The sequence below is a fragment of the Erpetoichthys calabaricus genome, chromosome 2 (genome assembly GCF_900747795.2).
Source record: "Erpetoichthys calabaricus chromosome 2, fErpCal1.3, whole genome shotgun sequence".
NCBI lineage: Eukaryota > Metazoa > Chordata > Cladistia > Polypteriformes > Polypteridae > Erpetoichthys > Erpetoichthys calabaricus.
In genome coordinates this window covers 4,211,918-4,237,788 of record NC_041395.2, presented here as the reverse complement: position 1 = coordinate 4,237,788, position 25,871 = coordinate 4,211,918, and the positions used below count along the sequence as shown (strand labels likewise).

The following is a 25,871-nucleotide window of genomic DNA, read 5'->3' as shown; positions in this document are numbered from 1 at the left end:
TGAGAAGGCTAAACGTTAAAACAAGATTTAAGGATTTTATAAATTTTTAAATTGCAGCTTTTGATTTCCAAGGGAGAGCAACCTTGAGCTTGTGATAAGGAATTAGTAACATTTTAAGAGGTAGTAAGGAAGCTTCTTTCTGCCAAGAACTCCTCTTTTATGTCAGAAATGAGACCTTAATTTATGTCTTTGCTTCTGGCATTTATTTTGTAAAAATGGGATATACTGTTAAGTTACTGTCAGATTATCATCCTGAAAAAAGGACAGAAAGAGGATCTGGAGGGAGTCAATCAACCTGGGTAGATGTTTTGCCAATGGCGGAGTTTTGCAGACAACATGCTTTATTACATTCCACTAAAGGGTCACCTTATAAGCGCCTCTATGTTACCAGCCTTGGCTTCTTGAGTTTCCTTCACAGAATATTTACAAAGGTTAACTATGGTGTGGGAGCTACAATGGAAGAATCTGGAGACAGCTCTCCCTCCCAAGCATATTATTTTCCAGATCTGTGTATCATTTCGAAAGACATTTTCTTTTTCAAGAAATAATTTGTATATGCAACAATACCTAACATTTTTAAAGTTATGTATAGAAGGACAAAGCATTTCCTGGTAGCACTGGATGTAAAGTGAATGATCACAGATGGTTTCACACGCACAGTGAAGCATGCATCTGGTCCATAGAGCACACCGGGAACACTAACAGTAGGAGCAACAGTTAGGGTGGAGGTAAATATGGACGGCATCAGGCAAGTGTCAGCAGTATACAGTGAGCAATTAAAGAAATAAATACAGCCAAAGGTGTTAGCTATGAAACCTCCCAGGCTGAAACTGACACTCATATAATTGTACATAATTGTACATAACTGTGCGCATTTGTAGACAGGTCACTTAATATTTAATTGGTTAGTGCGGTCTGTGTATTTATAAAATATTATTCTTTTATATACTATCTAGGGCGGCACAGTGGCGCAGTGGGTAGCACGCAGTTGGGAGACCTGGGGACCTGGGTTCACTTCCCAGGTCCTCCCTGCATGGAGTTTGCATGTTCTCCCCGTGCCTGCGTGGGTTTCCTCCGGGCGCTCCGGTTTCCTCCCACAGTCCAAAGACATGCAGGTTAGGTGCATTGGCGAATCTAAATTGGCCCTAATGTGTGCTTGGTGTGTGGGTGTGTTTGTGTGTGTCCTGCGGTGGGTTGGCACTGTGCCCGGGATTGGTTCCTGCCTTGTGCCCTGTGTTGGCTGGGATTGGCTCCAGCAGACCCCCGTGACCCTGTGTTCGGATTCAGCGGGATGGAAAATGGATGGATGGATGGATGAAACAGTACAGCATGTGTGCTTGGTCAACGCTGGTGACACACTGACAACAGCCAAGGAGTGTGTAGGGGGAGGGGTTAATGAGCCCCGCCCACATTCCCACAGTCACCCGCCACTTGCTCGGTACAGTTGAGGTTTAACAGTTTAATATATCCAAGCTTCTTTTTCTACTTCAAACCATCCCCATATACATTAACAAATCTTTTTAAGAAATTAGATTTTATCATAACTTCATTAATTTGGAATTCTAAACATCCGCACATCCAAAGGGGGCGACTCTACAGCAACCTAAAACAGAAGGTGGCATGGCACTACCTAATTTTCAATTTTTCGACTGGGGTGGCAAATATGCAGGACATAAAGACCTGGGGCCTCATGTATAACGCCGTGCGTAGAACTCACACTATAACATGGCGTAAGCACAAAAGCGGGATTGTGCGTACGCACAGAAAAATCCAGATGCAGGAATCTGTGCGCACGCAAATTTTCACGCTCTTCCACTACATAAATCCCGATCAGCGTGAAAAGTAATGCACGTGCACGCACCTTCTGTCCCGCCCCAACTCCTCCCAGAATTACGCCTCTTTGAATATGCAAATTGATATAAATAGCCTTCTGTGAAAAGACAATGGGAAAAGCACGGGAGAAAATATAAGAATTTCAGTGAATACCAAGTGGAGGCAAAGGAAAAACGTACTATTTGTTGGTTTAAACAGTGGTATAATCAACAAAAGGAAGTTGATCGAGTGTCAGAGTGTCAGAGAAACTCGAAGGCTCAAATTCACAAAGTCGCACAGTGCCCGAAATAAAAAAGAAATCACATATCAAAGTCACCGTGAAAAGGCAAGTCGTAACCCACCGTCTGAGTGTCATATGAAAGCTTATTAGGGTACAGACAAAAAAATAGGCACACAGTGGGAAAAAAGCACAAAATGTCAACTTTAATCTCGAAATTTCCACTTTAATCACGTAGTTTATTTTGCCATTAAAGTAGAACATCATAAACTTCATCTTAAAATCGTTTCATTTACTAGTTTCTCAAATCCCATTGTAACTAAAGTAGCACATTAAATGCTTTGTTCTGTATTTGATCTTCTATGTGCTCTGTGTGTGTGAATCACTACCTGCTTTTTAAACGGGCTTTCTCTTTCTCCGACAGGACACATAATCCATTACATTTGTGATATTACAGCTCTCTGAATAATTAAAATACTGAGATGTATACGTGATATCTTTTTCATGATGATAGGAATGAAAGCATGTTATTAAACATGGGAACACGGTGGCGCAGTGATTGTTCATATCTCACGCAAGAGGCTTGCTGCGCCATGCGCGACCTTCAATGAAATAATTTATCACAGCAGTCCTGTCTCTTTCAAACGTACTAACCTCCAATTCCTGTCCTTACTTTTCTTTCTCCAAAAACCCAATCGCCACACAATCAGCTATATTGACGTGAAGCCATCTGTAAGCTTAAAACGCCGATTCTTCAAAACTTTTAAGGAACATTGAAATATTTTCATAGTACGTGTTTAATTATTCTATCCGTCTGTCCTTCCAGTGTCGCGTCAGCACCAGCAAGAATACAATGCAAGGCAGGAGCTATCCGTGAACTAGCTAGCGCTGCGGCACCGTGTCCTCACATGTTTAATTATTAACAATACAGATTATTTAAATGAAGTTAAAGTTTTATCTGTATAATATAATCAACATATTTTGCTGCATTTCATCTTAAAAATGAATACCGTCATCATATGTAAATACGCGCTTTATAAAGTAGCGCAGGTTGTGCAATATTATAACTGTAGTGCAAGTTTACAGTGAGGTAATTGTACTTATTAAGTCCAAACAGTTCTACAAGGAGCACTTGATGGACTGATTGAGTGCGTTTATAGTTCTTGGGATGAAACTTTTTCTAAACCGCGAAGTCCGTACTGGGAAGTCTCTAAAGTGTTTTTTGCCGTGGCTCAGGCAGCGTCTGCTTCATGCTGTATACTGATAATTCTCTTTCCGATCAGCTGCTGCTGTGATTCCTCACTCAGATACAGTGATATAAATACTCCGAGTGGTGCAGTGAGAGTAATGTGGAAAAAGATGATCTGCTGTGGCAACCCTTAACGGGAGCAGCTGAAAGAAGAAGAAGAAGATGCAGTGAGCGTAACAACGCTAAAGCAGTTCTGGTATTTGGAATACTATGGCTATTCCCTGGCCCATTATACTGCTACAGGTTAATTACAATCAGATGCGTTACACTAATAAACAATATGCAGTTAGTTTCAGTGTATTTATAAAGCTGCGTCAGGAATGTGGAGCTAAGAAAGAAAGGGTGTCCACGCAGGAACAGTAGCACTGCTTTGACGCTGGGTGCCGTCAGTCTGCAAAACCGAGCGGAGAAATTGCGTACGCCAAGGTATGAGTTACCGTGGAAATGTGCGTGGCTTTTACGCCAAGTTTAGGTTTTATACATCGCGATTTGAGCATGGAAACGTTCATACACAACATTTCTGTGCATACAAATCGTTTATACATGAGGCCCCTGGACATCGACTCAAGTCAATGAATAAACACAAGCCTGGTAGCAACAGAATTAAAGTCCTGTAGTACTTCTTTATAGTCCCTGCTCAGTGCCCCAGTTAATACAAACTATCGTCAATACACTAATAATTCAATTGCCTTCATTCACTCGGAATATGGAAACAATATAGAAAGCACTTTAAGACAGAGACGCGTCTTATCTGTTGCGCTTTTACATGAGAACCACTTTTTCCACCCTCTCAAACATACACAGTATTTAATGTTTGGGAAATGTCCGGGATTAAAACATTTAGAGAATTGTATATCGATAATGTTTTTGTGTCCTACAAACATTAAGCTTCAAATTCAGCTTCACATTGTATGTTTCTAAACTCTTTTGGAACTCCTAAAAATGGGACGACATGCCAAAGAGCATCCCAAAGTGCGATTGTCGCATCTGTGGAAGACAACCTATCAGTTGCTGGGGCAACCGCATGCTCCCAGCGCTGTAGTGACTCACAGCAAAAGCAAATCCGAAAAGATTGCGGTCGCACTATGACCACCTGCCATCAATGGGTGATGCAAAAAACATTGTAAATGCAGGGAGCAGAATTACTTGGCTGGTAAACTTGCCACGACCCTGCATGACTGGTGTGACTGTGTATAGGAGAGTGACAGATCCCGCTATATTAAATAACCATGCTGTTCCTGTTTCAAGCTGAATAAAGCTGGTTTTGCTAAAGTACTGATACTCAGCCTCGTGTTTTGGGGTGCAAGACAGCGATTCACACGTCACAACATCAACTCAGTTTTCCACTACTTTCAAGCTAGAAACTTTGCTAAACTGAACCTTCCCAATTTTCCTCACCTTCCACCTACTCTTATTCCAGAGCAAATATTGATCAGTCTTGAAGACTCAGATAGCATCCAAACAATTTATAAAAGCATTTTTAAGTCTCTTCCTTTCAAAGATCGCAGGGCACAATTGGGCAAAGATCTGTCACTTAACATTTCAGAAAAGGAGTAGAAAACAGCCATGCACAGAAAACACTTGAACTTCATATGTGCAAAGCATTCAATCACTCAACTTAAAATCTTTTATCAAGTGCATTTATATTGATTAAAGCTATCCAAAATTTTCCCAGGGCAAGATTCAACCTGTGAATGTTGCAGTCTAACTCCAGCTTCACTGGGCCACATGTTCTGGGTGTACACCAAATTAACATTGTTGGGGACAAAAATCTTTCAGTGCCTACCAGTCACTCCAAATACATTAAGAGTTGTGTATGGTGAACTCCCAGGCGGGCTTAAAGTGGAGAAGGACAAACAAAATGTAATTCCCTTTAACACTAGAATTACCAGAGCCTACAAAAAAACGTGTAGATCCAGCCCACCTTAAATCCGTTCACACCTCTCCGTCAGCGTCTTTTGTCTTGTAAAGGCATTCGACCTTGTCCCTCTGGGAATCCTGTGGGGGGGTGCTCCAGGAGTATGGGGTACCGGACCCCCTGATAAGGGCTGTTCGGTCCCTGTACAACCGGTGTCAGAGCTTGGTCCGCATTGCTGGCAGTAAGTTGAACCCGTTTCCAGTGAGAGTTGGACTCCGCCAGGGCTGCCCTTTGTCACCGATTCTGTTCATAACTTTTATGGACAAAATTTCTAGGCACAGCCAGGGTGTTGAGAGGGTCCGGTTTGGTGGACTCAGGATTGGGTCAACGCTTTTTGCAGATGATGTTGTCCTGTTTCCTTCATCAGGCCGTGATCTTCAGCTCTCTCTGGATCGGTTCACAGCTGAGTGTGAAGCGGCTGGGATGGGAATCAGCACCTCCATATCGGAGACCATGGTCCTCAGCCGGAAAAGGGGTGGAGTGCCCTCTCAGGGTTGGGAGCGAGATCCTGCCCCAAGTGGAGGAGTTCAAGTATCTCGGAATCTTGTTCACGAGTGAGGGAAGAATGGAGCGTGAGATCGACCGGCGGATCGGTGCGACGTCCTTAGTGATGCGGGCTCTGCATCTGTCGTGGTGAAAAAGGAGCTGAGCCGTAAGGCAAAAGCTCTCAATTTACCAGTCGATCTATGTTCCTACCCTCACTATGGTCATGAGCTATGGGTAGTGACCGAAAGAACGAGATCGCGAATACAAGCGGCTGAAATGAGTTTCCTCCGCAGGGTGTCTGGGCTTTCCCTTAAAGATAGGGTGAGAAGCTCAGAGTAGAGCCTCTGCTCCTCCGCATCGAGAGGAGTCAGATGAAGTGGCTCGGGCATCTGATCAGGATGCCTCCTGGACGCCTCCCTGGTGAGGTGTTCCGGGCACATCCAACCGGGAGGAGGCCCCAGGGAAGACCCAGGACACGCTGGAGGGACTATGTCTCCCGGCTGGCCTGGGAACGCCTCGGGATTCTCCCGGAAGAGCTAGAAGAAGTGGCCGGGGAGAGGGAAGTCTGGGCATTTCTGCTCAAGCTGCTGCCCCCCGCGACCCGACCTCGGATAAGCGTAAGAGGATGGATGGATGGATGGATGAATGAAGTCCAAAACCTGCCAGAGACGTAAATGCCATGTTGGGGAACACTGTTATTAAAATAAATTGCATCTTTATCCATTAGAAATAGTACTTTGTAAAGCTATGAAGAGCTGCGCATTATTAGGAAAACAATAAGCTCATTCATTAACTACCACATTGGTTTGGTCACTATGTCATAGGCAATCAGTTCAGTATGACAAGCTTGTCATCTTTGACTCTGGTAACAGCCCCCAGCTCCTTTTTCTGCTGGGAGGTAAGAGTGTCCCCATAATTTAAATGTTTGGCTTTTACTAACAGTGAGAGGATGAAAGAGGCCGTCTTGCTGCTGGGATCATGGTTAATCCATAGTTTAAGGAGGTTGATGTAGTATTTGCGCTCTCTTGAATTCTGGTCAAGTGCATGATGAACTAAACAGTCCACCAGGCCATTGCATTCCCAGACCTCATAGGGTCCCTGCCAGTGAGCTAAAAGCTTGTAATGTGATTTGGCAACCAGAAACATAACCCTATGCCCGACTTAGAACTTTCAGAGCTGAGTGCCTCGGTTGTACAGCCGAGACTTTGCGTGCTGAGCACCCTTGCCATGTTGCTTTACCAGGAGATGCAAAACAGTAACATGCTCCAGTACATTTTGAGAGGGAGAGGAATGGCCTCACACATTCTATAGTTTATGCCAACATTTTGTCATTTACTACTAAAATATGAAAAACATTTCTGTTTTGACAATGTGTTTACACAGATTACTGTAGAAACGGAACACACATGAAATGCATATGTTTCAAATAACGATCTATTATTTCCACTCTAAAACTCCAGCACTTCACTCCCAGATAATCAAACAAGGCCTGAGCTGGGAGAACTTTGTGAACATTCTGCGACGGTGGGGGGATGGAATTGCAGGCTGCTTGCTGCTTGTCTTTATCGGCACATTTCAGAATCAGAATCAGAATCAGAATCAGCTTTATTGGCCAAGTATATGTACACATACAAGGAATTGGACTCCGGTTTTACCTAGTATTGTCCCTGATGCTGTGAGATTGACTTAAGTGTTCATGAGAGTGATGGCCTGAGGAAAGAAACTGTTCACATGTCTGGTAGTTTTGGCATACAGTGCTCTGCAGCGCCTACCAGAGGGAAGAAGTTGAAAAAGGTTGTAACCAGGGTGTGATGGGTCTGCAATGATGTTTTCTTCCCGTTTCCTGACTCGAGATATGTATAAGTCTTGAATGGAGGGCTGATCAACACCAATGATTTTTTCTGCAATCCTGACTGTCCGTTGAAGTCTGTTCCTGTCCTGTCCTGTACATATATATACACACACACACACACATACCACATACTGTACATACTTCATACAGCAGCTGATTAATCTGTGTTGTCCACTCGGGTGCCATTTTACTTTATTCCAGACAACCAGTCTTGTGGCTATAATTTTAAAACTGTTGTTTTACAATTTATTTTGTCCGGTTTACTTTCGTCTTTTATTCCCACATTTTGTAATCATGCTTTGCCCCATGCACTGCGGCCCATGTTACAAGCCCGCCTATGGTACTTTCACAGGATTAATTAATATCCTATTCCCGAATCATTTTTTTAAGCAATCAGATTCAACAATAACTTCATTTATTTGGAACTAAAAATATCCATGTATCAAAAGACCGACCCTACAAAGACCTAAGGCAAAAGGTGGCATGGCTCTACCTAACTTTCAGTTTTATTACTGGGCAGTAAACATACAAGTTATAAAAACCTGGAAACAAATAGATGAACATACACAGGCCTGGTTCGCAATAGAAGTAAAATCCTGCAGTACTTCTTTATATTCCCTGCTTTGTGCCCCAACAAATGCAAGTTGTCGCAAATATACGAATAACCCAATTGTGCTTCACTCACTCAGAATATGGAACCAATGTAGAAAGCATTTTAAGATGGAGAATCTTTTATCTGTGGCACCTCTGCAAGAGAACCACCTCTTTCAACCCTTGCAAACATATGCAGTTTTAAATATCTAGAAAAGATTTGGGATTAAATTGCTCAGAGATCTTTATATAGACAACATTTTTGCATCCTACAAAAAATTACATTCCAAATTTAACCTTCCAGCAACACATTTCTTTCACTATCTTCAAATTAGAAACTTTGTTAAACAGAACCTCTACAATTTTCCTCATCTTGCACCCTCATCCACGCTGGAAAAAATATTGCTCAATTTCAAGGACTTAGACACCATCTCTGCAATATATAGAAGCATTTTACAGTCCCTCCCTTTCAAAGTTCCAAGAGGACAATGGGAAAAAGATCTCTTAATCAATATATCAGAAAGGAAGTGGAAAGTAGCAATGCAGAGACTGCACTCGAGCTCCATATGCGCAAAGCATGCAATTATTAAGCTCAAAATTATATATTGAGCACATCTGTCTCACCTAAAACTGTCCAAAATGTTTCCAGGGCAAGATCCAACATGCAAACGCTACAATCAAGTCCCAGCCTCACTGGGTCACATGTTTTGGGCCTGGACCAAAATTTTTAAGTGCCTTTCTGACAGCCTTGGTGTCACAATCCCCCCTAATCCATTAACAGCTGTGTTTGGTGTTCTTCCAGATGGATTTGAAGTGGAGAAGTAGCTTCAACTCCCACCTCCGGCAGAACTTTGACCACATCCCAAGGGAGGTGGGGGACATTGAATCCGAATGGGCCATGTTCCGTGCCTCTATTGTTGAGGCGGCTGACCAGAGCTGTGGCCGAAAGGTGGTCGGTGCCTGTCATGGCGACAATCCCCGAACCCATTGGTGGACACCGGGGGTGAGGGATGCCGGTCAAGCCAAAGAAGGAGTCTTACCGGTCCCTTTTGTCCTGTGGGACTCCGGAGGCAGCTAATAGGTACTGGTAGGCCAAGCAGAATGCGGCTTCGGTGGTTGCTGAGGCAAAAACTCGGGTGTGGGAGGAGTTTGGGGAGGCCATGGAGAACGACTTTCGAACGGCTTTGAGGAGATTCTGGTCTACCTTCCGGCGTCTCAGGAGGGGAAAGCGGTGCAGTGTCAACACTGTGTATGGTGGGGATGGGGCGCTGCTGACCTCAACTCGGGACGTTGTGGGTCGGTGGGGGGGAGTACTTCGCAGAGGTGTAGCTAAAGTTTTCAGTGCCCAGGGACAACGGAAGATTTCGCGCCCCCTCCTGTTTGCCAAAATTCAATGGGGAAGGGAAAGAAAATTTTTAAAAATATATTTAAAATAATAGTATTTTAAGAAAAAAATTTCATATTTTTTATTTTAAATAGTTTTAAATTTTTAAATATTTTAATTTTTTAAAGTACTTTTATGCGTATATTTTCAAGGTTTCACTAAATTTATAAAGATAGAACAAAGTAAAATAATTAACACAACAATGCTTGTTCAAAAATATAATTATTCTAAAATATTATTCTATTATCTAAATCCGTCATTAGTTTTTGTAAGAAAAAATTTGCTTTCCGCATTTAAAAATGATTTTAAAGAAAGTATATAGAAAAATATAAAGCAAAATAATTATTATCTATACTAATAAAAGGCAAAGCCCTCACTGACTCACTGACTGACTGACTCACTCATCACTACTCCAACTTCCCGTGTAGGTGGAAGGCTGAAATTTGGCAGGCTCATTCCTTACAGCTTACTTACAAAAGTTAGGCAGGTTTCATTTCGAAATTCTACGCGTAATGGTCATAACTGGAACCTCTTTTTTGTTCATATACTGGAATAGAATGCACCTCCATGGCCGTGGGAGGCGGAGTTGCATATCGCGTCATCACGCCACCCATGTAATCACGTGAACTGACTGTGAACGCAGTACGTACAAAACAAGGAAGAGCCCCAAAAAGCGCTGAAGAAAACATTCATTACACAATTGAGAAGGCAGCGAAACAATAAGAAGCGAGCGAGTGACGCATACAAGCATATTCATAAGTGCAGCTACTGCGGAAACAAAGCACGGTGTAAACCGTAAGTTTAAATTAAGTTTATATAAATGCTCCCGCTGCCGTTTGCAATACCATATTCGCGACATACTAGTTTAATGAGAAGACACGAGGTATAAACGAGACTTTGGATCACTTTGTAACGGAGTTAAAATTGCTGTAGCGAGAAACTTTTAAGTGCCGGGTCTTAGCTAACATTAAATAAAGCCGTGGACATCGCAACATCACACAAGAGAGCGGCTCACGTGAACATATGAAGCGACTGACACATACAGACATATTCATGAGTGCAGGTACTTCAGAAACAAAGCACCGTGTAAACCTAAAGTTTAAATTAAGTTCATAGACCTACAAATGGTTGCCATTGATTTGAGGACAAAATTGCTTTTCTCCTGTACAACTATAAGTTGCATTCTCAACAGTAAGCTTGCACGGCTTGGTCATATTACAACCAGAGTGCTGAACTGACAATGTGGTATACAAAGAGAACTATAACAATCGTAATAAACGAACAAAAAAACAGCGGAGAACCCGTGGATTAAATAAAAAGGCTGCTTCCTAGGCGAAGCAAGGAAAAAGGAAGACCTTATATGGCGTTCGTTTATAAAACAGCGGAAAAGCTGTGTAAAGGCTGCTTCACAAAAAAACAGCAGAGCGCCTTATATGAGCAGGCAGTCAGCTAAAGAAGGGAATCAATAAATAACTATAATCGTAATAAACGAACAAAAAATAGCAGAGAATCCACGGACTACATAAAGGAAATGGGTACCTGTCACTCACATGCGTCATTCGTCACTTTTCATTTCCACTCTTTATGAACAGCCAATCAGAGGTGTGAGTGATGGCAGAAGGCGTGTGGAATGAAGATTAATAAACGCAGTCCATTGGTTTATTGAAATATCAATCAAATGCTTTCTCTTTGCTGCCATCATCACTCGACATTAAATGGCATTAAATGACTTTGGATGTCTGGAAATGATAGTTATTTGTAAAAAGATAATGCATTGCTTTTAGTGCCTTTTTTGAGATTTTACAATAGCAACATTAGACAATAAATATCCTTTGCTGTCATATTTTTTTCCACAAATTGCTTTGTTTTAGCCCAGCTCTAAATAATAATGGAGCATATACCAATTAACCCTAACCTGCTTATCTTTTATTTTCTGTATTATAGTGAATGCTGATCCTTCCATTCACACATTGGATTATGTGGATTAAAGGAATTGGACAGCAGATTTTTCATTTAGCATGGAAAGATAACTGCATCTTTAGAAGAATATTGAAATGAATATGGTAAAGTGCAAATCATTTAATTCATTAATTTGCCTATATTTTTTTAGAATTATTTTAAATAAATATGAAAAACAGCCCTGTAATGAGCACCGCTGCAGCTTCTGTGCTCGGTCAAATATATCAAAATGGAAAAAACACTAAAATTAAACTAAATAAAAGCGATGCTGTATATCAATAATATGCTAGTGAGAGCAATGTCCAGAGAGATGACATTCAAACTAATGGACTGTGCTTACATCTTACTAATCTGCATTCTGCACACCCCCTGCCATCACTCACACAACTAATTGGCTTTGTTAAAAAAGACTGAAAATGAAAAAGTGATGAGCAACGCATGATAAGCGACAGATGAGTACTGAAGAGTGCGCCATGATGACCAAGAACTGTGTAGTGAGGAGTGATACGAGATGAAGTACAAGTGAGTAGTGAAGAATGATGAACGGCTATTGCTGAGTGACGAGTGACGAGTGACCACTGACACGAAGTAATCCCAATGCTTGATGACTGAGGAAGTGAAAAACGACCAAGTCCTAAAATGGACACCACACACAAGACAGCAATGAACATGATGAGGTGTCACAGCAAATGTCTGCTCTTTTATTACATGTCTTCTGTCTCTTAAAGTTTTATTAGTTTTCTAATGTATTGTAATATAATTGTTAGATAATTAGTATAAAGTTATACTTACTGTATATATTAAAGTTATAATTGACCTTAATAAACACCATAAATACACATTAATATGTGAGCAACCAAACAGCAAACACACAGACTTCATTCTCAGTGAGAGTCGGTGATGTTTCTTTATAAAATTACTAAGTAGATCAGTAGAAGAAGCAAAGACTAGAATAAGTTAGCCTGACTCACCAGTGACTACTTTGCAGCAAACATTAGGATGAATTACACAAGATAATCAATGTGCCTTAGTTATCAGTGGAATCTGCCGTTAAAAGTACGTTAAAAATAAGTTATGTTACCCTTTCTCTGAACACTGGGTTTGTTAAAGTGGAAAATGTCTTATTTTATAGAAACCTCTCAATAAGAAGTATAACATGGAACTGGAAAACTTAAGAAACCAATTTCTAAAACAACATATTACTAATGGATCAGTATTATTTTGTGGGGGATAAAATGTAAGACGCTTACACACACAATCAGGGTTACCTTTTTCTATGAAGTAAAAAAGAACACATCTAATGGAAAACTTGCCTTTATTTCCAAACAGACTGTATCAATGATTCGTTTAATTTTTACACCCACAGTGCAACATGGCAGCCATAGTCCTGATGGGCAGTTCTGCTTGGGTTCTACCAGCGGGAGCTGCTAGGAGCTCCTAAAGAAAACCTCTGCTATATAAGAAGGTTCTGCTTGACCCAGAACTGCTTCTTGGTTGTAATGACGTCACATCAGAAATACACTAGGGTCCAACTTAAAAAGACACCCAGACAAGTCAGAGTTGGGAAAGGAGAAGGACAACACTCACCTGGATAGGAGTAGAGAGAAGAGAAAAGGATGGATTGTATTGTTGTGCTGTGCTCACTCAAGAGGACCCTTTTAAAGGTATGCTAGATTTTTAATGAAAGCATTTGGTTTGAACCCAGGACTGTATGTGGTCAATTTATTTCTGGTGTTTGGAGCTCACTGACACCCCTTAGTGGCCATTTTTATAATTTAGGTTCAGGATAGGTCTTCAAGGCACCTGCCCCCAACGCTATCCTACACACAATGTACTGGACCCTTATGGTTCTTCCTACTGGTTGTGGACCCAGTTGAGCATGAACCCATGTTGAAACTTTGGGTTGTTCCCGGCCTAGTCCCATAAAAGAGGAGTCATAATGGTCCAGTATACTGTGACTTGGATAGCAATTGAAGGCCCAGCAAGGCTCCACAGGCCGATGGTATTTGCTCAGAGTTCTTACAGGCTCTGGATGTGGTTAAGCTATCTTAGATGACATGCCTCTTCAATACTGCATGGAGGGTGGGGACAGTGGCTCTGGATTGGCAAATTGGGGTGGCAGTCCCCATGTTTAAGAAAGAGGACCAGAGGGTGTGTTCCAGTTTTAGACCTGGGAAGGCTTATGCCAGGGTCCTGGAAAGAAGGATCTGACTGGAGAGAAGGACCCTGGAAAGCTGCCACCTTTCCCCTATTCCATCAGTTCTGTTCTGGACTTTGATTTGTGCACATCAGTGCTATCACTTTATTCAATTTTGCAGCCAGGAAATAATATATGGATGGCTGCCCCAAACCTTGCTATGGCTCTTGGTCGAGTTTGTGACATGAGACATTGGTTTACTTTACTTGAAGTAAGTCAGACTTGTCTCCGGTGAGTGTTGGACTCCTATTTCAACAATTCTGTTCATAATTTTCATGGACAGAATTTCTAGGTGCAGCCACAGAATGTAGGGTGTCCAGTTTGGTGGCCTTAAGACTGCATCTCTGCTTTCTGTAGATGAGGTGGTTCTGCTGGCTTCATTGGGCTGTGACCTTAGATGTGCACTGGTTTGGTTTTCAGCCGACTATCTAGCAGCCACAATCAGGATTAGCACCTCCAAGTCTGAGACCATGGTTTGTTGCTGGAAAAGGGTGGAGTAACTGCTTCAAGTTGAGGATGATGTGCTGCCTTGAGCAAAAAAGTTTAAGTACCTCAGTATCTTGTTCTTGAGTGAGGAAAGAAGGGAATAGGAGATCAACAGGCAGATTGGAGCAGTGTCTGCAGTTATACAGATGTTGTACTGCTCAGTCGTGGTGAAGTAGGAGCTGAGCAAAAAGGTTGTGAACAGTGACTGAAAGAGCTCAATCGGAGATACAAATGGCCGAAATGAGTTCCCATTGTAGGTTGTCTGGGCTCATCCTTAGAAATAGTATGAGAAGTGCAGACATTTGGAGAGGCTAAAAGTAGAGCCGTTGTTCCACTGCATCGAAAGGAGCCAGTTGAGGTGGTTTTGGCATCTGATTAGGATGCATCCTGGATGCCTCCATGGGGAGGTGTTTCAAGCATGTCCAATGGGGAGGAGACCTTGAGGCAGGCCCAGAACATTCTGGACAGATTATATCTCTCAGCTGACCTAAGAACACCTTGGTATACCCCCTGAGGTATTGGAGGATGCAGCAAGGACAAGAAACGTTTGGACATCATCATTTAGACTGTTGCCATTGCTACTGGGACCTGGATAAATGTAGAAAATGGATGGATGGATGGATGGACATGATCCATGGATTTTAGCAGTCAAATATGAGTCTCTATTCACTCTGAAGATGGATAGCCCATCCAGCTTTATCACCAGAATTACAATGTTGTGAAGCCATGTTTCAGTATCATTGCACACTGGTTAGCATGCTGAAGCCTGAAGTAGCCATGTTTATTATCCATTGATTGGATGTTCACAAGCAGAATTGATGGTATCACTGGTGTGATGGGATTGGCCTCTAGCCTCCAGCTAGCGCTGACACACTTTCCTCACTTCTGCTTCCACTTGTGTTTTGGCCTCATCTGTTTACTTTCTTGCTTCACCAAATACAGTTACTCTCTTGGAAGTTCTGAAGGGTTATTAGAGCATTTACACCTAATTTTGAGTAAGATCTGCCACTTTTATACATAAATCTGTGCATTGCCAATACACAATTCCATATTGCAAATTGACTTTCTAGACAAAGACAGGAAAGGAATAACATTTAATACTAAGTTCTCCTCAGTACTGCTAGCCACTGATAGCTTGGCTGCTCTTATACTATGCTATTCCTGCCATACTGTGCTGCAGACCCCATAAACTTGTAAATTGTTGTAGGTCCCTGAAATAAACTGTCTAGCCCAATATAATTACAAAATTATGTAAAATCAAAATATGATTTGCCCTAAAAAATGTCAACCATATCTCAAAAAAGTATGCAAAGAAGGCAAACTCACCATCCAGTCAATTCACAATGTCATAGTATACTTTGAATTAAATTGGCCTTTAGCGATGCAGTAAAAGCCGACAGCACCAAGCCTATTGTCATGTTAATTGTTTAATGTTATTTTACTGCATCTTTGCCTCCGATGTTACACCAAACTGAGGATTATTGTTGTTGTTACAGTTGCTATTGTTTTATTCTTTATGCTGTAACCTCTAATTCTTTGTCTAACCCCCATATTTATGACAAGTTGCTACCAATGCTGTCCAACATACTCTATAATATGAGAAAAGGGTAAGGTATTAGGTAGGAAGATTCTGATGTATAAAATATTTCCAAGAAAGATATGGTTGTGTACATTTTTATAGAATATTTATCTTCAGTGCTGATATCATCATTTGGTTTTATCTTGTAAAGTGCCCTTGACTTAAATAAAATGAAATATTATTACAGTTTTTATTTTCCACAAAAGAAATTTACTTTGAATTTTCTTTGTGTGATATGAGCCTGTAAAGCACACATCCTGTGAACACACTACAAAATAATAACATTTTAAAATCAATAAAAGTCTAAACAGCATTCACCTTAAACACCACAATTTAAGTAAAGACAGTTGCTGACCTCTAACCTGGTTTTGAACGCAAGTTTGATGTGAAAGACGCCATTTAAACCTTTCACTGCTCCAGCTAATGGATTTTCAAGCTAATGCCATCACAGATGTGTACATTTCTAAAACATTACAATTTCTGCAGTCCAGGCGCCTTAACACCAGAATACGCAGCAGGCCTCACTCATTCTTCACAGCTCCATTGGCGCTCTCTTGTATGTTTTGATATTTGTACTTTAGTGTGTAAAAATAAATCAGTTAAGTTGGAGAGTCACACAAGACATCAGTTCCTTCCTGTCAAGCTAATTAGTTTTTGTAAAAATGACACCCAGACGCAGTGGCACTTACTTGAGACTGATGTGGCCTTGGAGAGTCAGAAGGTTTGTCACAAAGTGTCCCTCCAGGTCACAGCTGCTGAGGTCCAGTTGACTGATGCTCCAGTGTCTCAGGATTATGGACAGATTACTAATAAGATGAGGTACTTTGATTGTGGACTGCCACCAACCCTTGAGGATGACCATCTCTTTTACACTGACAGATGTGTTTTTTCTTTTTGTCCTTATTAACTTTGAGATAAGTCTTGCTGTGACATCAGTTATTCTAGGATTTAAAAGAGATTGACTTCAATTTGAAAAAGCAGTTTAACTGATTGTTCTTGTGACAGTTGACAACAATTAGAGGTGTTTCTACTAAAGGTAATAAAGAACTGAAGGTCACTTGTTCAATAATTGTGACAATTAAGAATACGCACAGTTAACATGTAACTGTATAAACCCTGACTTTATCTGCTTTCTAGTGGTCTGCGATTGACCTGAACAAACTGACTTTAATAAAAACATGAAAAAGTCTTCTGATCATATGAACAGTGCTTTTAGATTTGCACATTCTTACTCTAAACAGATTTCTCTCATCATACATTCAAACGTGTCAAGAACTCTTTCTGTAAATTGCACACAGCACACCGTACCTCAATGTTTGAAGATGCGTCCATGATTTGCACAACAGCAGTAGTCCTCTCAAAGTTATGGCTTTAGGAGTCAGCGTCAGACTCAGATCTCGTCTACAAAGAGACATTAATTTCCCCAGATATTTACAGGAGCTGTTCTTCAGACAAGTCCATTCAATTTCTATTTTCTGACCCAACTTTTTTAGCAGGAGCTTTGCCTGACGTTGGCCTCCTGTGTAAAGGACTTTAGAGCAGGTCAACAGGACGTCCTCATTGCAGCTGTTAAATTAAAAAAATAAATGATGTTAAATTGATGGGTAATGACATTTTGAATCAAATAATCGAATGATGACTTGTGTTTGACAAAACGAGCACTGAGTGTAAATAACATTTTCAAAGTACATCAAAATAATAAACCAGTTACATCAGAGTACTGTTTGTAGACTGCAGGTCAATTTTACTGAATTTTAGATCTCCTAACTAGCAAACCTCAGCATATCTGGATTAGCAGCTTCACATCCTCCATGCTGATTATCAGCACTCTGGGTAGTGTGCTGAGCTGACTTCTGTGACTGTGTAGCCAGAATCAACTCCAACACCACCATCACATTAGCTTAAGACACCACCATCATAGACGAGCTATGATGACATGGCTTACAGAGAAGAGGTCTACCTGTCAGGACAACAATCTCATCCTTAACGTCAGCAAAACCAACAAGCTGGGCAGAGATGTCAGAAAGAAGACCACACTGACATCTGCATTGGAGAAAATGATATTCAGAGGGTCAGTAGCTTAAAATACCTTGCAGTGGCCATCACTGATGAACAGAAACGGTGGAACACAGCACCTTGGTGTCCAAGAGAAACTCAGATTTCTCCATCTTTGCTCACTAACATCTATAGGTGCACAGTGGAGTTTGATCTCTTTGACTGTTTATAGAAGCCTAGTATGATACTTGTTCAGTCTACGACTGCAGGGCACGTCAGAGGGGCCAGACTAACATCACTGGTCTCTCAGAGGACCCACGACACTTTTATTGATGTTTGTCTATAATGTGTGATGCACCTATTGTGATAGGTCTGTCAGTCCCCAGTGGACTAATTTTGTTGAAATGTGACACACTTATTCTTCAAGGAAATTTGCCAAGACAGTTCAATTTTAGTTGGGTTATCTTGAATTGATGGTTCTGTACATCGTTTTAAAATTTTAAAATATCCCATTGAAAAGCATTGACAAAATGGCAAACTCGTCTATTTTAAAATGGAGAAACATTCTGTGCGATTTCAAGTACAAATTAGTTACTGTTTCAATTTCACATTGACAACAACTTGTATATTTTGCATATTTTTTTCTTTTTCACCTCTGATAGCCGCTATTGACGGTGATGAGATCCCCAATACAAACTACTGAAAAACCAGCAGGTTACTTGACATCACTGGCTGTTTGCATTCAGTCAATCGAGCATCTGCCTGTCCAGCTGGGCGCACAGTAAACCTTTCCATCAGGTGTTTTCTGGTTTATGAAATCTTCCCAGTGGCTTGACTGGAAACGGAAGAGAAGAGAACCAGCGCACCAGCATTTCACTCCTCCCAGTGTCTTAAGCCAGTGTTCCCCGTGGACCAGCTCAGGTTTGTAGACATTTCTGTGAACAGGTAGGCGTAGTAAGTATGTCAGCGCTGTTAGTGCCTACTGCCGGTCAATGAAAGCTGTCTGTAAACTGTCACCGGTCCACAGAGGTCCACTGCCGGAAACCCAGAAGCAACCCGCTCTTCTATTGTTAATTGATCAAGTCGCTGAAAACCTCACAGGGGAGCCCCGCTATTTGATTGAATGTTAATCACACAAGCCACTGAAGACTCCATAGAGAACCCCCCGGGTCAAGAAAGACATCCTCTAACTAAGAACAGTCCACTCTTGTCAAATGGATTGAAAACCACAGTAGCTTAAAAGATCTTCCTAACTGCAAAACTATAAAACATAAGTAAAGAAAACAAAATGTCATCTAGATGGGAATGAAGATCCCTGTGGAGTGACTATTTCACCAACAATAATTTACTAGGTGACCAGATGTCCCTGTGATGGGGACAGTCCATATTTCAGGCTGTGTGTTCCAATAAATAACTGAATTTTTTTTTTGTTCTTTATTTCACCTTATACAATTTCTTGTATTAGGAATTTGTTAGTTTTTCGCATACCCCTTGGGGTCAGAGTGCAGGGTCAGCCATTGTACAGCCAGCGCCCCTGAAGCAATTACAGGTTAAGGGTCTTGCTCAAGGGCCCAGCAGAGTAGGATCTCTTTTGGCAGTGACGGGGATTCAAACCAGCAACCTTCTGGATACCAGCGCAGATCCTTAGCCTCAGAGCCACCACTCCACCCAAATTAATTAATTAATTATATCAAATGTCCCAGTTTTAACAGATTGCACATCAATAAAGTTTTTCAGTGCCACAGCATTGCTTTGTTGAAATGAACATCGTCACAAAACGTTTACAGCAGCAAGCACGAAAACTCCAAAGGGGAAACCTGCTTGATTAACAACTCTTGTTAAATTTCAACAGCATAGCGAGAAGAAACAAGAAGAAGACAAAAACACAGCACTGGCCGTGTTCTGCCTTTTGCACAGTCCTGGTGGGATGGCCTTTGGCCCCCACAATCCTAAAATAAACGGATAAGGGTCCTGAAGTGACCAACTGAACTCAGTCCATTGAGGGCTATGGTGTCTGCGCTGCCCTTGAATTTACCTGGATGTTACGCCACGAGTACCTTTTTGTAACTTGTTTTATTTCGAGTTCTGTCTCATTGTAACATTTTGGACTTGTGTAACATGCAATGGTTTTGAAAAGCAAAAAGCAAAAAAGACAGGCGTGCATTAACTCGACCAGCTGCTACACTTCCAGGCCAAGACAACAAGCCACACTCCACTGAACTCTGAGTTTCCCAAAATGATTTTCCAATCAGCATCTTTGATCTGGTTATGAATGTGTTGACTCGTGGGACAAAAGAGCAATCCCCCCAGTGCAGGCTTTGTGCTGATGGCGTTGTGTTGTGTAACACCAGAAAGGGGGACGTGCAGAGGAAGTTGGAAGAATGGAGAAGGACTTTGGAAGATAGAAGGTTGAAGATGAAAAGAAGAGGACAGACACAGGGCACAAAGCAGGAAACAAACCGCGGGCAGGATGCCAACCCACCGCAGGGTTCACACACACACACACACACTAGGGACAATTTAGAATCACCAGTGCACCTAACCTTCATGTCTTTGGACTGTAGGAGGAAACCCACAAAGACATGGGGAGAGCATGCAAACTCCATGCAGGGAGGACCTGGGAAGCAAACCCAGACGGGTCTAATAACTGCGAGAAGGCAGCGCTACCCACTGCACCACCATGCCACCCCACAAGATGACAAGGACAAAAAATATTAAGAAAACAAATTAAACAAATTAAAAATAGGTAAGAATAATAAGGAATAAATAACTTACAAAAAATAAATCAATATAGATTTAGATACAATACAATTTATTTGTGTATAGCCAAAAATCACACAAGGAGTGCCACAATGGACTCTCTAAGAAGACAAGAAAAAACTCCCAAAAAAACTTATATCAATATAGACTTATATAAACTACATACAGAATTAACAGAAAAGTAGAGCATTTATAATTAGTAATGATTATTATGTATCTAACCGTAAGTCCAATGATAAAGTCAGATGGCCTCTAGTTAAGATGGAGAAAAAAAACAAAATCTGCAGATGTTCAAAGTGGGCCAAAGACCACCTGACCAGCCCCCACTGGGCATTCTATCTACTGTAACATAAATGTTCTTAAGTCATGCCTTATTGTAGTTTCTTATTATACACACACATGTTTTACAAATGAACAATATTGCATGTATACAGACTGTGTGTTATTGTCTAATTCTATATTAAAACAACAAACTGCCTTCTTTATAACTTCAATAATACAGTATATTCACTATTTACAGCATGTACCAAGAAACTCCACACGTCAAACACGCACAAACAGTCACATGCAGGAGACATGAGCTGGTACTAAATGTCAGAATAGAATTTGAGTAATGAACTGAATGGACAAATGAAGACAAAAATTCTGTCAGCACAATCCTGACATTAGCAGCCAAAACCTCACCGGCAGCAAAGGGTCTTTACAGACGAGTGACAATTTCCATAGTGGACCAACAGCCCTCTCTATGGCTCTTCAGTCCAGAGCTGAGGCTTCAACATGCCATACTGTAACACCATCAGTTTGAACAACCTCAGTGGTACTAAAAGTGTCATCTTGCTCATGTCTCACATCCTCAGATATCTTAGAGAGCAAAGGTGCTGATGAGACTTCATATTGATGGATGCCAGTGTTTTCTGTCCACCTAATCCTCTCTGAGGCCATGGAACATTAAGTTGCTGACAATTATCACATATTAATTAATGGTTGTATGGCTCCTTCTCTTTGTACCTCAGTATTTTGACCTCTGCTTTGCTTTTATCCATTTTGTGTTAGGATTAATGGTGACAGTTTGTATTCTCTTAGATAGATAGATAGATAGATAGATACTTTATTAATCCCAATGGGAAATTCTTTTGCTTATATCAAGTTTAAGGCCCAGTTTGCTACGAGTTCATTTTTAATGTAAAGTACAAAATTAAATAACAGCACAAACTAATGAAAAATCTCTTTTCAAATACATTTTATACTTTTGCTGCTATCAGTTTTACTGTTTTTTTCTTTATTAATGTTTCTTTATATTAATATTAATTTTATACTGCTTTATTGGGTCAATGTATATTGTTAAGAGCACCTGGTGTAGGTGATTGCCATATTCCCACAGGAGTCAGCAGCTGAGAAGAGACATCTGTAGTACAAAGCACCATGGTGAGCGGGTACCTGCTTTGGTAACTGGCACACATGTAGCTTAACTGTTTGGTTGGCTTATGCTAAGCTAGAAGGTTTCTTGGCTTAAAGATAAGAGGATAAGGCTGTACACATGGGGTGCTGTAAAGCAGCTATATTGAGGCAAAATTCCACATTGATATACTATAATATCCCTCTTTAAAGTTCCCTCTTTAACCTTCTTTTTCTTCTTCTTTCAGCTGCTCTTGTTAGGGGTTGCCACAGTGGATTATCTTCTTCCATCTCTTCCTGTCCTCGTCATCTTGTTCTGTCACATCATCACCTGCCTGTCCTCTCTCACCACATCCATAAACCTTCTTTTAGGCCTTCCTCTTCTCCTCTTACCTGGCAGCTCCATCCTTAGCATACTTCTCCAAATATACCCCTCATCTTTCCAAACCAACACAATCTCGCCTCTCTGACTTTGTCTCCCAACTGTTCAACTTGAGCTGACCCTCTAATGTCCTCATTTCTAATCCTGTCCATCCTTGTCACACCCAATGCAAATCTTAACATCTTTAACTCTGCCACCTCCAGCTCTGTCTCCTGTGCCACCGTTTCCAACTCATATAACATAGCTGGTCTCACTACTGTCCTATAGACCTTCCCTTTCACTCTTGCTGATACCCGTCGGTCACAAACCACTCCTAACACTCTTCTACACCCATTCCACCCTGCATGCACTCTCTTTTTCACCTCTCTTCCACAATCCCCATTACTCTGTACTGTTGATCCCAAGTATTTAAGTTCATCCACCTTCGCCAGCTCTACTCCCCTCATCCTCACCATTCCACTGACCTCCATCTCATTCACACACATGTATTCTGTCTTGTTCCTACTGACCTTCATTCCTCTTCTCTCTCTAGAGCACATCTCCACCTGTCCAGGGTCTCCTTGACCTACTCCCTACTCTTGCTACAGATTATAATGTCATCAGCAAACATCACAGTCCACGGGGACTCCTGTCTAATCTCGTCTGAAAACCTGTCCATCACCATTACAAATAAGAAAGGGCTCAGAGCTGAGATTCTTACTGCTATGCCATGGAAGGTGTTGTCTTATCTTTGAACCTTTTGTGAAAGTGTTTATTTGATCTTTGGACTGCAGGCTTCACACATTATATAGTTTATTTGTACATTTTGTCATTTATTAATAAAATATGAAAAACATTTCTGTTTTAACAATGTGTTTACACAGATTATTATAGAAACGGAACACGCATGAAATGCATATGTTCTAAATAATGATCTTTTATTTCCACTATAAAACTCCAGCACTTCACTCCCAGATAATCAGGGCATGAGCTGGGGGAACTTTGTGAACGTTCTGCAGCTGTGGGGGGATGGAATAGCAGGCTTCTTGCTGCTTGTCTTTATCGGCACATTTACAGGACAAAAGACACTGATGGAGAGGTGCGAATGGATTTAAGGTGGTCCGGATCTATGAGTTTTTTCATAGGCTCTGGTAATTCTAGTGTTAAAGTAACTAATGTGTCAAAAGACTGCCGAGTGAAACTGAGCTTCTAAATAAACAGACAAGGCCATGTTGGCGTGCATAGATGGTGAAGTAGGGACTGGACAGTGTTTGTGAGATGCATTTCTCTAAAGTTTTATTGGCTTGTATACTAAAGATCTTCTTTGAAAAAGTGAACATATCATTATTTTTATATTTGGTTCTGTTTTCTTTATATTTTCTCCTTTCTTCTTGCACTTTAGGCAGGAGTCAGCACTAAAATAATTCTTTTTGTTATAAAACCTGATAATAACCAAAACCAATATTTTTGTATTTTGCTTTTGTTAATGAAACATCTTACTACATATTTCATCTCTATAATCATTTTACATTCTACTTCAGTGTTCCAGATCATGCTGTAATCAGTTGTTGCATATGTGGATCCAGATGGTCAGCTCTAGTGAGCTCCTGAATGTTTGATCTAAAATAGGCACTTTATGGAGGGACTGAAATGCTTTGATTTGCTGTGCCATTTTCTGTTTGACGTCAATTCTTGCTGTTAAGGTCCATGTAGCCTGACTGGAGTTGTTTAATTTGTCTTTTCGTTTTCTTAAGATGTGTTAAGTTAGTAAAATGAGATGTATGTGCAGCTGGGGGGGGGCAGCATCTTTTCTCATAATTTGACATAATCAGCACCCACAGGCTTATGGACTTGCCAGGTTTCTGAATATTATACCCAAATTTCCAGTGAAATTAAAAACACAGAAATAAAAGTTGCCACTAATCTGTGTCCACAATTAAAATGTAACAAGTCCTGTCCCATCAAGTGCCCCTTCTCCCCTTTTGAGCCATAGTCCACCAAAATGTCTGCACTTCACTGCCACTCAGCCAACCCTTACATACTTTGGGCATGTTAGCTTTGAGCATTTGGCTACAATGTCTCCAGAGTTAAGATCATTTTTCATTAAATCGCTCTTCTCATCCTTATAACTTACATTTTGTTTCCCCAACCCCATGGTGTCCAGAATCATCCTATTTTTCTGAATGGTCCCTGTAATGTGCTCTTCTCTTTAGTGCTAATTCTATAACTTCTTCCAAAATATTTCCTACAGTGTAATTTCCTAATTCGTCTTTAATTTCAGATGATAACATCCTCAGTTGAATGAAGAGATACTAACACATCAGCCCACATCAGTCCCACCATTGTCTAACACTTTTACACTTTTATTATTCTGATTAAACTGTCAGCTACCTCAGAACAGACAGGAATATCGAAAACTCTTACTAACCTCTTAATAAAATAATCTCAAGAGGAGAAAAGCAAGATGGATGATTTGCATCGTATCTTATGAACACCCATTCAAGTGGCTTACAATGCAGAAGTGAAATAATAAAAGTTATCTTTGTCCTGACATTCAGGTGTGTTGTGGATTGCTGATCAAATATCAGGGATTCCATGAAATCACCGGAGAATCCTGAGGGGTGAGGCCTTGTTGGCTCTTAGAGCTACTCATTTTGAGAAGGTCCAGGATTCTGTTGTGCCTTACGCAGGATGAGACAGGACTAGGAGATGGACTGGACAAAATTCAGAGTCAGAAATACCAGCAAGGGTCGATACCAGCGTCAAAATAATCCAAACTACTAAACCCAATACGCAATCCAAACCTACAAAAGCAAGGAGACCCAGCAGAGGTTCTAAACCGTTAAGTCTTCTCACACAACAACTTGTTGGGTTTCAGCCAGGGTTTTTTGTACTGATTTGTAGTTTCATTAAATTATTACTTTGTTATTCTTTTTGCTTATAAATGTGTATTCCATGACTAATACTGGTTGCCTTTTTGGTTTGAGTTTCTCCTTCTTGTAAGATATGTAGGAACATTTAATCTAATTTTGAACTTTAAAAACAGTTTACCCATTCTTGGGCCGAGTCAGGAAAAAGCCTATGGGTAGCAGTTGGAAGTAAGCTGGACTGGGTGAGCTTCTTCTTGGTTGACCAGTGGAAGTTCTGGTCTGGTTTTACAGGAACATCTCACTCACACGTGAACTAACAAAGTATTTAAGTGCAGAAGAAGAGAAGAGCTGATAATTTATCAGGAGAGGAAAAACAATCAAATTCATCTGAAAACAAAAATTCAATTTGGGATAAAATCCAACAATAAACTAAAAGGAGTGTCCATCAGAGTGATGTTAGTCATCCAGTTAATAGTGAAAGCCTGAACACGAGTGTCTCTCTGCCAACCAGTTTAACTGAAGACACAGAAGCGCTAAGGGTGGAATGAGCCCTAACCAGAAGTCCTATCTGTTCTCTGCCTGTTGTGGACATGTGTATGTGTTGCATGTCCTGCAGAATGTACAGCTAAGGTTTTCCTGCTGACAATGCAAACCATTTCAATTAACAAAAATATATAGTTTCGGTTAGACTTGTTAGGGAAAACACATTTGTTAAAGGACCACACTAGAAACCTGATAG

General features: G+C 40.9%; 1 protein-coding gene across 6 annotated transcripts in view; it reads right to left on the bottom strand.

The window, feature by feature from the left end:
- The window catches only part of LOC114669445 (uncharacterized), a 488,735-nt gene that overhangs the window by 30,367 nt on the left and 432,497 nt on the right, over positions 1 to 25,871 (bottom strand). For 5 of the 6 annotated variants that reach the window (XM_051923216.1, XM_051923211.1, XM_051923213.1 and 2 more), the window contains 2 exons: positions 17,060 to 17,317; positions 16,441 to 16,692 (listed from right to left, as the gene is read on the bottom strand). The exons of the other annotated variant lie outside the window; for it this stretch is intronic. In XM_051923216.1, the coding sequence (XP_051779176.1) occupies positions 16,441 to 16,692; positions 17,060 to 17,317 (510 nt within the window). The remainder of the gene's footprint in view (positions 1 to 16,440; positions 16,693 to 17,059; positions 17,318 to 25,871) is intronic. 6 annotated transcript variants of the gene reach the window in all.